General features: G+C 45.6%; 1 protein-coding gene and 1 long non-coding RNA gene across 2 annotated transcripts; one reads left to right on the forward strand and one right to left on the reverse strand.

Annotated features, from left to right (window-relative positions):
* The first annotated feature begins 1,190 nt into the window (after window positions 1–1,190).
* On the forward strand, window positions 1,191–14,104 carry LOC115121514 (aspartate aminotransferase, cytoplasmic-like). The gene is made up of 9 exons (XM_029650613.2): window positions 1,191–1,435; window positions 7,440–7,621; window positions 7,909–8,032; window positions 9,835–9,947; window positions 10,200–10,304; window positions 10,426–10,576; window positions 10,662–10,827; window positions 11,574–11,716; window positions 12,053–14,104. Exons 1-9 carry the CDS (start codon window positions 1,327–1,329, stop codon window positions 12,190–12,192), a joined length of 1,233 nt encoding a protein of 410 aa, XP_029506473.1. The 5' UTR covers window positions 1,191–1,326; the 3' UTR covers window positions 12,193–14,104.
* On the reverse strand, window positions 4,030–5,997 carry LOC135561234 (uncharacterized). The gene is made up of 2 exons (XR_010459343.1): window positions 4,779–5,997; window positions 4,030–4,547 (listed from the first exon to the last, which is right to left on the reverse strand). It is a non-coding gene; the product is annotated as an uncharacterized LOC135561234 (long non-coding RNA).
* Window positions 14,105–14,796: the final 692 nt, after the last annotated feature.

The raw sequence follows: 14,796 nt of genomic DNA on the forward strand, positions 1-14,796 counted from the left end.
GAGCCATGCTGGAAATGTGTCATCATTATTAAGGTGTACTACAGTAGTCTACATGTACCTAAAGCTTATAGTTCAGTGAAGGTGGTACTTGGTGGAATGAGGAAGAAACAAAAAAACGTATTATGTTTCTCTGTTGAAGAAGTTGCCATAAACACTGATCTATGGTTAATGTTGTGTTCCTTGACCAAGGTATGATGTCCCTTGGACAACATATAGTAAGTACAAAGAGAGGCTGATCTGTGACCCAGGGCAGAAATCATGGTGGATCACGAATAACAAGCTTAGGGTGCTGCCTTGTGGATAGATAGAGAAGTGATTTCAAAAGGTTGGGGTGTGTGACGTTACATTTTGACATAGCGTAGCAGAGGTCGTGTTCCCCTGCTCAGATCTCACAACGCCTAGACAGGAATTTTACGTATCAGTTTACCACGTGATATGTTATAGCAATCTGGTGCGCAACGGCGTCGTCGATTACGTGGCACGCAACCACTGATTGATGCATGCAACGCCTGAGCAGAGGAATACGACACAAATATTTTTGATTAAAATGCGAATGAACAAGTTCATTCGGATGCCTGTTTGTGAAGTGAACACCTTTATCTACAGTTGATGTTATGAGGCGTTGTATTTCCCTGCAAAAATGTAGAAACCTCTTAGAAAAAAATGTTATTACATAACTATGCAATAACATTGTAGTTATTTCCTAGAGGTTTGTACATTGAAGGGAATCGATTAAACTGCCCCGGGTTGAACTAGTTTATGGCCCGTCATGTGACCAGGCGATGCCAGCATCAAGGCATTTCTGTCAGAAAGTAAATGACTTTTACATATGAAAACACAGAATCCTATTAATTACTTTGCTTTTAATTGGCCAGAACTGGGTACCTTGCTCACGGTCCCAAATCAAACGCAATCAACGCTAACACGGTCACTGGGTCATGCCCGGGGTATTAATCGAATCCACTATTTTTTGAAGGAAAAAAACAAAACATCGTTAAACCAGTTTATTCATATTCATATTCAGCGACCGAGATTTGCATATGAACGTGTCAATCTCCAATAATGTTTAGTCATTGGCACAAACTGTCAACCACGTCACATTATTTCCCCCTTTTCAATCGTCGCTAAGATTGGCTGATTTTTTAATCAAGCTGGTTGCTTTCAATTCCTATTGGTCAAATTCTCACACCCATTTTCCACTGACCAAATCCATCCAAATTGAAGGTGAAATTATTTTCCTACTTCGTCCATTAGACTGAACAGCGGTTTGTCCACGGTTGTTTTCCCGTTTTAGCTAACAATTCCGCCTCGGTAATATTCATCATCATGTCATTATTCGGTGAGGTTCCCCAAGCTACCCCAGTAGCGGTCTTCAAACTGTCGAATGATTTCAAAGAGGACCCGAACCCCATGAAGGTGAACCTCGGTGTTGGAGGTAAGAAATGTGATAATATGACCAGTCCCCCCTCTTTCTAATTTCCTTAATTTTGTCACTAGAGTCAAATACTTTCTGTTGAAAGAACTTCACGTCAGGATAGACAACCGAAATTAATAATGAATGTATGTGTGTTATATTAAAACATAGAGTAGGGAGTAAAATGTAGGCAAGCAAAACACATTTCAGAACAACTACTAGTCGAATAAGACATGGGAGAGATTACGACTTTTGGCAAAGCGTTTTATTTATAGACTAATACACTTCAAACAAATAGCCAAACCGAAAACTGCAGACATTATTATTGCCTCCCACGCGATCAAACCGCCATAATAACATTTGATTTATTTAACCAGGTAGGCAAGTTGAGGACAAGTTCTCATTTACAATTGCGACCTGGCCAAGATAAAGCAAAGCAGTTCGACACAAACAACAACACAGAGTTACACGTGGAGTAAAACAAACATACAGTCAATAATACAGTAGAAAAATAAGTGTTTATACAATGTGAGCAAATGAGGTGAGATAAGGGGGGTAAAGGCAAAAAAAAGCCACGGTGGCAAAGTAAATACAATATAGCAAGTAAAACACTGGAATGGTAGATTTGCATTGGAAGAATGTGGAAAGTAGAAATAATGGGGTGCAAAGGAGCTAAATAAATAAATACAGTAGGTGAAGAGGTAGTTGTTTGGGCTAAATTATAGATGGGCTATGCACAGGTGCAGTAATCTGTGAGCTGTTCTGACAGCTGGTGCTTAAAGCTAGTGAGGGAGATAAGTGTTTCAGACATTTTTGTAGTTCGTTCCAGTCATTGGCAGCAGAGAACTGGAAGGAGAGGCGGCCAAAGGAGGAATTGGCTTTGGGGGTGACCAGAGAGATATACCTGCTGGAGCGTGTGCTACAGGTGGGTGCTGCTATGGTGACCAGTGAGCTACGATAAGGGGGGATTTTACCTAGCAGGGTCTTGTAGATGACCTGGAGCCAGTGGTTTTGGCGACGAGTATGAAACGAGGGCCAGCCAACGAGAGCGTACAGGTCGCAGTGGTGGGTAGTATATAGGGCTTTGGTGACAAAACGGATGGCACTGTGATCGACTGCATCCAATTTATTGAGTAGGGTATTGGAGGCTATTTTGTAAATGACATCATCGAAGTTGAGGATGGCTAGGATCGTCAGTTTTACGAGGGTATGTTTGGCAGCATGAGTGAAGGATGCTTTGTAGCGAAATAGGAAGCCAATTCTAGATTTAACTTTGGATTGGAGATGTTTGATGTGAGTCTGGAAGGAGAGTTTACAGTCTAACCAGACACCTAGGTATTTGTAGTTGTCCACATATTCTAAGTCAGAACCATCCAGAGTAGTGATGCTGGACGGGCGGGCAGGTGCAGGCAGCGATCGGTTGAAGAGCATGCATTTCATTTTACTTGTATTTAAGAGTAATTGGAGGCGACGGAAGGAGAGTTGTATGGCATTGAAGCTCATCTGGAGGTTAGTTAACACAGTGTCCAAAGAAGGGCCAGAAGTATACAGAATGGTGTCGTCTGCGTAGAGGTGTATCAGAGAATCACCAGCAGCAAGAGCAACATCATTGATGTAAACAGAGAAGAGAGTCGGCCCAAGAATTGAACCCTGTGGCACCCCCATAGACACTGCCAGAGGCCTGGACAACAGGCCCTCCGATTTGACACACTGAACTCTATCAGAGAAGTAATTTGGTGAAGCAATCATTTGCTTTTACACCTGCATTGCTTGCTGTTTGGGGTTTTAGGCTGAGTTTCTGTACAGCACTTTGAGATATCAGCTGATGTACGATGGGCTATATAAATTGATTTGATTTGAGAAACCAAGGCTAACGAGTTTTATTTAAAAAAAATAAGATCAGTGAATGTAGACTAAACTGACAACGGAGTGAAGAGTAGAAATCTCAACTAGCAAGCAACTCATAGCGGTGAAAAATGTAGTGTGTTCACGCGATGGGGGGGCGGGCGTATTCTGGTGGGGGAAGATTTTCGGCACAACAGTTATCAAGTAAACAGATGCTAAACAGTAACTAGCCATCTAACGCTACTAGTTAGCTAGCTAATCTTGTATGATAATCCTAACTATTAACTACAATATCCGAAAGACCTCCCGAGTTGTCTAGCGGTCTAAGACACTGCATCTCAGTGCTAGAGGCGTCACAACAGACTGGTTTGAAACCAGGCTGTATAACAACCGGCTGTGATTGGGAGTCCCATAGGGCGGCACGCAATTGGCCCAGTGCCGTCCGGGTTTGGCCGGTGTAGGCCTTCATTGTAAATAAGAATTTTTCTTAACTGACTTGCCTAGTTAAATAAAAGTAAATAAAATGTTGCTGTGGTGCTGCTCCCTGTTTGAAAAAATGTGACCGAATCCCTCATCCCTCCCTGTGACATGACTGGATCTGTTCTATGTGGTAAAACCTTTTCACCTATCCAATCAATCATGTTATCCAGATCAGTGATTAGGCTAGCATAGTTCTTCAAAGGAGGGAGAAGGTAAGGATGAACTCAGGCTGGACATGACATGCATGATATCCTTGCTTGCTCTGCTGATTGATTTTGCAGAATCTACTGTCAAATTTCAATCACATTTATTTTATAAAGCCCTTTTTACATCAGCAGTAGTCACAAAGTACTTGAAACACCAAATGGCAACCAATGCAGATGTAGAAGCACAGTTGCTAGGAAAAACTCTCGAGACAGCTAGGATCCTAGGAAGAAACCTAGAGAAACCAGGCTCTTAGAGGTGGCTGGTCCTCATCTGGCTGTGCCAGTTGTAGATTATAAGAGTACATGGCCATTAAGGCCATGTCGTTCTTCAAGAAGTTCAAACGTCCATTGTTGACCAGCAGTGTCAAATAATAGTCTGTGGTTATAGAGGGTGCAACAGGTCAGCACCTCAGGAGTAAATGTCAGTTAACCTTTCATAGCTGAACATTCAGTGGTCGAAATAGCAGGTCCAGGACAAGGTAGCACGTCCGGTGAACAAGTCAGGGTTCCATAGTTGCAGGCAGAACAGCAGAAACTGGATCAGCAGCACGACCAGGTGGACTGGGGATTGGGACAGCCAAAGTTCATCAGGCCAGGTAGTCCTGAGGCAGGGTCATATCTCTCAGGTCCTCCGAGAAGGGGAGAAAGCGAGAGAGAGATTGGAGAATTAGAGGGAGCATACTTAAGATCACACAGGACACCAGATAAGACCGGAGAATTACACTAGATAGGACAGACTGACCTGAGCCCCCTGGCACATAGACTATTGCAGCATAGATACTGGAGACTGAGACAGGAGGGGTCAGCACAGATAGCATAGCAAGGTCTATAACCTGTATTTGGCAGTCATCCAAGGAAGTAGCTCTGTCACTGGCGTAGGAACAGACTGGAATAAGCCGGTAGTTGTTGATGTAGATAAATGCGTCATGGTCATATCAGTATTAGTTGTAGCTAGATCAATGAACCGTGGTCATAGAGCAATTCACTCCCATTCACGCTCTCTACGCTGATCCTATGAGAACACTAGCCAGAATACACCCCAGTAGTGCACTTTGGGGTGGAACAGAGCCATTTCACACCTTGTGACTGTTCTTCTTACTGGATGTTGGTGTGGAGTGCTGTTAATATATAACACTGCAGCGCAGAGGCCAAAAGGCTGAAGTCCTGGTGTGTGTGCTGCCTGTGACTGCTTGCTTGGCCTCTCAGGACTACAGGGTTAGCATTGCACTACGCTAGAGAAATACCATGACATATTCATCTCATAATTCCACTGTCCCGCAGCCCAGGCAGGAAATTCATAAACTTAATCTCACTCAGGCCTCAGAACAACCAGGAGTTCCTGGGTTCTCAGGCATTATTGCTTAAGTTATCTCTTCCTCTAGTAGGTTAACACTGTGGCTGAAAATAGCCTAGATAACCTAGCTACACCATGTGTTAGCATGCTCAGATATCTTTTTATTTTACTAGGCAAGTCAGTTAAGAACAAATTCTTATTTTCATTGACGGCCTAGGAACAGTGGGTTAAGTACCTTGTTCAGGGGCAGAACGACAGATTGCACCTTGTCAGCTCGGCTTGATCTTCCAACCTTTCGGTTACTAGTCCAACGCTCTAACCACTAGGCTACCTGCCGCCCCAATAGAGGAGATGGACCCATGTCCACTTAGGAAAATATCTGTTTTCTCTTGAACTTCAGTCACAACTGATACAGTTAGGCCTCGTGCTCTGTTAGAAAGTGGATGTGAATGGAAGTATGTCTACAGACAATTGCAGTCAGTAAGTGAACAGATAAAAGCCTGTTAGACAGGAGTGCCCTGTCCTCATTAGCTCAACACTGTTCACTAGTAAGTTACTAGTGTTGCTGTCTTATCAGTGGGGGCTGGCTGGGGTTTAGGACCACAGGGGAAAGTGCAAGGCTGTAGTCTGACATTTGTATCCGGTTGTATCCTGATCCGATAAAACCACTAAAACAAACCTTTGCAACGTTGTAATTTTATTTCACTTTTATTTATAGAGGTAAGTCAATTAGGAAACAAGTTGTTATTTACAATGTGGACCTGTCAGGTAGCGAGTGCAGCACGTATAACACACACAGGTTAAACAATATCATACAATTAACAGTCAAAAATACACATGAAGTTGCCCGCCAGAGACCGAAGGTAGGGAGAGACCGAAGGTAGGGAGAGACCGAAGGTAGGGAGAGACCGAAGGTAGGGAGAGACCGAAGGTAGGCCTAATTACCAATCAGTCTACTTGGATCTTGCAGAGCAATACTACTTCTAGTGTAGTAGTGTGTATTTGTGACATCTCCATCTGTGTTCAAACTCTCTTCAGGTTGTCAGGGGCTGTTGTTCATTGGCACCATCCCCTCCTGGGTGGGTTTCTCAACAGGGCAGTAATTCCCCTCCTGGGTGGGTTTCTCACCAGGGCAGTAATTCCCCTCCTGGGTGGGTTTCTCACCAGGGCAGTAATTCCCCTCCTGGGTGGGTTTCTCACCAGGGCAGTAATTCCCCTCCTGGGTGGGTTTCTCACCAGGGCAGTAATTCCCCTCCTGGGTGGGTTTCTCACCAGGGCAGTAATTCCCCTCCTGGGTGGGTTTCTCACCAGGGCAGTAATTCCCCTCCTGGGTGGGTTTCTCAACAGGGCAGTAATTCCCCTCCTGGGTGGGTTTCTCAACAGGGCAGTAATTCCCCTCCTGAGTGGGTTTCTCAACAGGGCAGTAATTCCCCTCCTGAGTGGGTTTCTCAACAGGGCAGTAATTCCCCTCCTGGGTGGGTTTCTCACCAGGGCAGTAATTCCCCTCCTGGGTGGGTTTCTCACCAGGGCAGTAATTCCCCTCCTGGGTGGGTTTCTCAACAGGGCAGTAATTCCCCTCCTGGGTGGGTTTCTCAACAGGGCAGTAATTCCCCTCCTGGGTGGGTTTCTCAACAGGGCAGTAATTCCCCTCCTGGGTGGGTTTCTCAACAGGGCAGTAATTCCCCTCCTGAGTGGGTTTCTCAACAGGGCAGTAATTCCCCTCCTGAGTGGGTTTCTCAACAGGGCAGTAATTCCCCTCCTGGGTGGGTTTCTCAACAGGGCAGTAATTTTCCTCCTGGGTGGGTTTCTCAACAGGGCAGTAACTCTCCTCCTGAGTGGGTTTCTCAACAGGGCAGTAATGCTCCTCCTGAGTGGGTTTCTCAACAGGGCAGTAATTTTCCTCCTGGGTGGGTTTCTCAACAGGGCAGTAATTCTCCTCCTGAGTGGGTTGCTCACCAGGGCAGTAATGCTCCTCCTGGGTGGGTTGCTCACCAGGGCAGTAATGCTCCTCCTGGGTGGGTTGCTCACCAGGGCAGTAATGCCAGCTGCAGAGAAAGCCAGAGTTGGGCTACTGCAAAATGTACAACATAAAGTAAACACAACTCTAGTAAAAACACTTAGCTAGTAGGCTATATTAGGCCCATATATTGGAAACACTGTATCCCTCAGCCGCTATAGCTAGCCTGTCTCTCCCCTCCAGCCTACAGGACAGATGAGGGCCAGCCCTGGTTGCTGCCCGTGGTTAAGAAGGTGGAGAAGCTCATCGTAGCAGACAACCGTCTGAACCATGAGTACCTCCCCATCCTGGGTCTGCCTGAGTTTAGGTCCTCTGCATCCAAGATCGCCCTGGGAGAAGACAGCCCTGCCATCCAGGAGAACAGGGTAGGGTAGTTTATGAGTTTGTGTTGGTGGGTTGTGTTGTGTGTGTGTGTGCTCGATCGTACATATATTGAGTTGAATTTGCATTTAAATTAGTACTGGTGAGCTACATTGCTCTTAAGCAGTTAAGTCACTTATCTAGTGTCTCTCCTCCACCCCCTCGGTCTCTGTCGCTCTCTCTCTCACCTCTCCCTATCGCTCTCTCACTCTTTCCCGCTCTTCTCTCCCTATCCTCCTCTCTCTCTCTCGCTCACTTTCATTCTGTATGTCTGTCTCTCTCTCTCTGTCAGGTGGGAGCGGTGCAATGTCTGGGGGGTACAGGTGCTCTGAAGATGGGGGCTGAGTTTCTCAGACGCTGGTACAACGGGCACGACAACATGAACACACCTGTCTACGTCTCAGCGCCAACCTGGGGTAGGCACACACTGGAACGACAAAACTTAAACAGCTGTCTACATCTCTGCTCGTATGGTTGATCCGGAGCTGTATAATCAGACAGATATGACGTCGCAGGGCGTGCAAACTATCACAGATTACAAAGGGAAACCCAGCCACCAACTGGAGCCCAGTGACTGGAGCCTACCAGACGAGCTAAATTCCAACACTGAACCATGCATGAGAGCACCAGCTGTTCCGAACAACTGTGTGATCTTTCTCTCCGTAGCTGACGTGAGTAAGACCTTAAAATAGGTTAATATTCACAAGACCGCAGGGCCAGGATGTGTATTCAGAACATGCGCTGACCAACTGGAAAACGTCTTCACTGACATTTTCAACCTCTTTCTGACCCAGCCTGTATTACCTACATGGTTCAAGCAGGCCACCATAGTTCCTGTGTCCAAGAATGCCAAAGTAACCTGTCTAAATGACTATTGTCCCGTAGCACTCACATCTGTAGCCATGAAATGCTTTGAAAGGCTGGTCATGGCTCACATCAACACCATCATCCCAGACATCCTGGCAACAACATATCTGCCACTCTGACCCTTAACCTCTTTTGGCTGCATCCCTTTGTTCTCAATTTCTGCCTGAAGACATACCCAAATCTAACTGCCTGTAGCTCAGCCCCAGAGGCAAGGATATGCATATTCTTGGTATCATTTGAATGGAAACATTCTGAAGTTTTTGGAAATATTAATTGAATGTAGGAGAATATAACACAGATCTGGTGGAAGAAAAGAGAAAGAAAGAGCATACGTTTTCTGTTTTTTATTGTTGTAGCATCATCTTTCACATGTACTAGATTAGCCACACAGTCAGATAGGATGCTGGAGATAATTTTGATGGATAACACAAGAGGGCAACTGTAGGTGTGCAATGTTTCAGACTGATAACTTCAGGAATGGGTGAGCTACATGATATTGATATTTAGCATGAAGTCACCCAGGTGTCCCACACAAGTTGCCCAAATGTACCCAAGTGGCTGAATTGGTGAAATTACCTAGGGGTGTGTGCTTAGTCCCCTCCTATACTAGGTGTTCATACTCAACTGTGTGACTCCAACACCATCATTAAGTTTGCTGATGAGACAGCTTACAGGGAGGAGGTCAGTGACTACTCAAGTTATTGTTAGTCATTGTGTATTTATTCTTTGTTTTATTCTATTATTATTTATCTTTTTGTCGAGAGCCGTGTGTCCTCCGAAAAACAACCCCGCCAAGCCACACTGCTTATTGACACGATGCTCACTTAACCTGGAAGCCAGCCACACCAATGTGTTGTAGGAAACACCGTACAACTGGCGATCGAAGTCAGCGTGCATGTGCCCAGCCCGCCACAAGGAGTCGTTAGAGCACGATGGGAGAAAAACATTCCGGGCCGGCCAAACCCTCCTCTAACCCGGACGACGCTTGGCCAATTGTGCGCTGCCTCATGGGTCTCCCGGCTGTGGCCGGCAGCGACACAGCCTGGGAATAAACCCGGGTGTGTAGGGACGCCTCTAGCAGTGCCTTAGACCGCTGCACCACTCGAGAGGCCTTGATATGTTATGTTATCTGGAACTTATACTGCTGAGTTGTCCTCTTAATATTTCATTATTAGGTGATTTACAAATACAGCATGTTACTTTTTATTTTGGTTCATGGCTCTGCAATAGAGCCATCCAATCATTTCTGCTAATGTTACAAAGGAGGACTCAAAAAACATGATTTGGAAAATAATTCTCTATTAGGGAAAAGGCAGAGTGTTGTAAAACCTGCTCTACTGTTTGTTTCTAGAAAACCACAACTCTGTGTTTGCCAACGCTGGGTTCAAGGACGTCCGTCCCTATAAGTACTGGGACGCAGAGAAGCGGGGACTGGATCTTGCTGGTTTCCTAGGTGACCTGGAGGTGAGCCGCTGACCCCTGAACAGGTGGTGTTGACATGGAGACCAGACCGGCTCCCGAACTCTGAGTTGACCTCACAATAGTGAATATTTAATATCAGAAATGGTCATGTCTACCTTGAAAGTAAATTAGCTTTTTACACACTGTTGAAAATACATGTTTAGCTTTAACGATACCAACTTCCTGTATCAGCTCCCAGTACTCTGTCATTTGGCTGTCCTGTAGTCTAACACTGACCTTTGACCCCGGTCCCAGACTGCACCAAAGCATTCCATCTTCGTTTTGCACGCTTGTGCCCACAACCCCACCGGCACAGACCCTACACATGTGGAGTGGACGCAGGTGGCTGAGGTCATGAAGGTAAGACTGTGTGTACACGTTATTATAAGAAAATACCATTTTTGTTTTTGGCATGACATCTTTTCTCATTTCTGAAGATGTTTTAATCTTTGTCCTTTTTCTTTTCTCTCTCCCCCTCCAGAGGAGGAAGCTGTTTGTGTTCTTTGACTCTGCGTACCAGGGTTTTGCATCAGGCTGTCTGGATAAGGATGCATGGGCAGTGCGCTACTTTGTCACCCAGGGCTTTGAGATGTTCTGTGCCCAGTCCTTCTCCAAGAACTTTGGCCTTTACAGTGAGACAGACAGACCCCCCCCCCCCCACCCCAATGCAATCTGTAAACTGCAGAGACCCGAAATGAAGATTCTATCTCCTTTCAGATGAACGTGTGGGGAACCTGACCATCGTAGCTCGTGATGCTGACAACGTGAGGAGGGTTCTGTCTCAGATGGAGAAGATTGTCAGGGTAACCTGGTCCAACCCTCCCTCCCAGGGTGCCAGGCTAGTCGCCATCACACTCAACACAGCTGAACTCTTCGCTGAATGGTGGGAACACATACAGGTCCATAGTAGTGTATCCACTCCCAACAGTTCTACATGAGTGTTCAAAACGTCCAAATCACAGGTGGCCGGTGGAACCTTTTTTTGTGGAGGGCGGGCTCAGAGGAATGGCTGGAAGGCATTGAACACCTCAAACACATGGTTTCCACCTGTTTGATGCCATTCCAGACATTACTATGAGGCACCTCCCCTCAGCACCCTCCCCTCAGCAACCTCCCCTCAGCAACCTCCCCTCAGCCATCTCCCCTCAGCCACCTCCCCTCAGCACCCTCCCCTTAGCCAACTCCCCTCAGCCATCTCCCCTCAGCACCCTCCCCTCAGCACCCTCCCCTCAGCCATCTCCCCTCAGCAACCTCCCCTCAGCAACCTCCCCTCAGCCATCTCCCCTCAGCAACCTCCCCTCAGCACCCTCCCCTCAGCCATCTCCCTCAGCACCCTCCCCTCAGCACCCTCCCCTCAGCACCCTCCCCTCAGCACCCTCCCCTCAGCAACCTCCCCTCAGCAACCTCCCCTCAGCAACCTCCCTCAGCAACCTCCCTCAGCAACCTCCCCTCAGCAACCTCCCCTCAGCAACCTCCCCTCAGCAATCTCCTGTAATTTGAAATATATCCTCTCTTCATCCCCTTCTCTCTCGTTCACTCGTTCTCTCATCCCTTCCTCTTTCTTTCTCTCTCTCTCCCTCCATCTTCCTTCTCTCCTCCTCTATCCCCTCCCCCCTCTCCCTGTTGTAGGAAGGATAATGTGAAGACCATGGCAGACCGTGTGTTGTTGATGAGGGCTTCACTCCAGGCTAAACTGCAGGCTCTGGGAACACCAGGAACATGGGACCACATCACACAGCAGATCGGCATGTTCAGCTTCACTGGCCTCAACCGTGAGTACACACACACACACACACACACACACACACCTTTTGTCTCATCACTTACTCTGCTGTTACTGTTTATTATCTGTCCTGTTGCCTGGTGACTCTATCTCTACCTATATGTACAGTACCCGTCAAAAGTTTGGTCACACCTACTCATTCAAGGGTTTTTCTTTATTTGTACTATTTTCTACATTGTAGAATAATAGTGAAGACAAAAACTAAGAAATAACATATGGAATCCTACAGTTAAGGGCCCTGCTAGTCTACTCCTGTCGTTTATGAAGCATTTGATAAATACCATTTGATTTGTTCATACCTTTTTAATATTTTGTCTCTCTCCAGCTAAACAAGTGGAGTACATGATCAAGGAGAGGAGTATCTACCTAATGGCCAGCGGTCGTATCAACATGTGTGGTCTGACCACTAAGAACATCGACTATGTGGCCAAGTCTATCCACGAGACTGTTGTCAACGTCCAGTAGAAGACAACAATACCCTTAGCACTGGCCCCTGTCCACCACCAGCAGTGTGTGTGTATAATGTATTAGACCAAGGGGGAGCCAGGTACGGGCCACATCCGGCCTGCGAGACATTGAAAAATTAAATATATATATTTTTATAAATCTTTTTTTCATGGTATCCAATTGGTAGTTATAGTCTTGTCCCATCGCTGCTACATCCGTACGGACTCGGGAGAGGCGAAGGTCGAGAGCTGTGCATCCTCCGAAACATGACCCGACCGAGCCAACCGACCATGACCCGACCGACTCAGAAGCCAGCCGCACCAATGTGTCTGAAGAAACACTGAACACCTGGCGACAGTGTCAGTGCGCATGCGCCTGGCCCGCCAAACGAGTCGCTAGAGCGCGATGGGACAAGGAAATCTCGGGCCTGCCAAACCCTCTCCTAATCCGGACGACGCTGTGCCAATGCCTCATGGGTCTCCCAGTCACTGCCAGCTGTGACACAGCCTGGGATCGAACCCAGGTCTGTAGTGCGATGCAGTGCCTTAGACCGCTGCATCACTCGGGAGGCCCCCGCAACTTAATTTTAACAAACAATTTGTTCCCCCAAAAATGCGGCTCTCCGTTGAATTTCAAAATCCCAATTTGTCACTCGAGACAATTTGCCCACCCCTGTGTTAGACCAAACACACAGAAGCCCCCTTCCTAACTCCCAGCGCACCACTGTACGCTGAGCTGATAATGTCACTGCCTGTACAGATATATTCTATTTTAACCCTTAAACTAATGCACAAGGCAGCGTAACAGTTAAAGACAAGTCTTAATCATTTGTCTGTGTGGCTCTATGTGTTTGTCATCCCTGTGTGTTTGTCATCCCTGTGTGTTTGTCATCCCTGTGTGTTTGTCATCCCTGTGTGTTTGTCATCCCTGTGTGTTTGTCATCCCTGTGTGTTTGTCATCCCTGTGTGCCTTCATCAATACTGCTTGCAGTGGAGAGGGGTGTCATTTCCTTTTGAGTGTTTGTGTTCAGTGGTGTCACGAATAAGCAGTCTGTGTCAGGACATTGTAGATGCTGTGTGGTTCCACACTAAGGCACTGACTGGGTGTCTCTCGACACTTTGAAATGGCTTCCTTTCCTCATCTCCTTCATTGAAACTGATGTTTCTTCCACCTGGCATGTACAGCCAGATCAGTGATCATGGAGGGAAGGACACAAGGAAAGGAGATATGGAAAATAAGCTATAGTGTTTAAACTATTGAGAGACAGGCCAAGTGTATCTGGGTGTATTAGACTAGCTGGTGATTATGATCTTCCATTTCTTAATCATGTTATTAACATTACAATGTGGTTAGTATTGCCGGAGTCGTTCTTGAATTGCTGTGGCATTGGGGACTGGCATTTTGGCAAAAGAATCTACTTAATTATTCTAGATTTAGTTTATTTAAATGTGTTTTGGTATATCCTCCCATTCAACATCAACTAAGATGACTGCTTAATGACATTATGATAACATTGTGCCATCGGTAGGAGTAGTAACACTAATGAGACATTTTAGGTTATTTTCTTAAATTGATGCAGCATATACTCAAATCTAAAGTCATTAGCTCTTTTGAAAATCATTTTTGACATGATTAATAATTTAGCTCACAGTGTAATTTCCCTACATTTTAAATTGAATAACACAGAGGGACACTTTGGATTTCGACATACCAAAGTATCAATGGAATCTTTCAAATGTATGACATACTGGGTGTAATTAATTAACAATTCTCTTCAATATAGACTCCTCCCTGATACGTTTACCACTGGAGGGAATGTTCAAAGTTCTTGTTTATATTTGCAATGAGTGATTGTCAAGGCAGGAACACCAAAGACAGACACCTGAGGGACAGACATACTATTTTAAAATAAATAGTTATTTTAATAGCCTCTTTTTGTTTTTATTGATGTATATGATACATACATTTTTCTCTCTCACTTTCTAGCATTAAAAGTAATACATCTAAATCCCCAAAACATGTCTGTACACCTATTCACATCACTACTGGGACAAGCCAATATCTAAACAACTCTACACATCACTACTGGGACAAGCCAATGTCTAAACAACTCTACACATCACTACTGGGACAAGCCAACAACTCTACACATCACTCTGGGAAACAACTCTACACTACACTTCACTACTGGGACAAGCCAATGTCTAAACAACTCTTCACATCACTACTGGGACAAGCCAATATCTAAACAACTCTTCACATCACTACTGGGACAAGCCAATGTCTAAACAACTCTTCACATCACTACTGGGACAAGCCAATGTCTAAACAACTCTACACATCACTAGTGGGACAAGCCAATGTCTAAACAACTCTACACTTCACTACTGGGACAAGCCAATGTCTAAACAACTCTTCACATCACTACTGGGACAAGCCAATGTCTAAACAACTCTACACATCACTAGTGGGACAAGCCAATGTCTAAACAACTCTACACTTCACTACTGGGACAAGCCAATTTGTTTACCCTAAGTACTTTAAAAAACAATGCATAAACAAAGTTTTGCAGTATTAAGGACAAATGTTTTATCATAGATAAACAGTTCAAAACGTTTTTGG

The sequence above is a fragment of the Oncorhynchus nerka genome, linkage group LG16, assembly GCF_034236695.1.
Source record: "Oncorhynchus nerka isolate Pitt River linkage group LG16, Oner_Uvic_2.0, whole genome shotgun sequence".
Taxonomy (NCBI): domain Eukaryota; kingdom Metazoa; phylum Chordata; class Actinopteri; order Salmoniformes; family Salmonidae; genus Oncorhynchus; species Oncorhynchus nerka.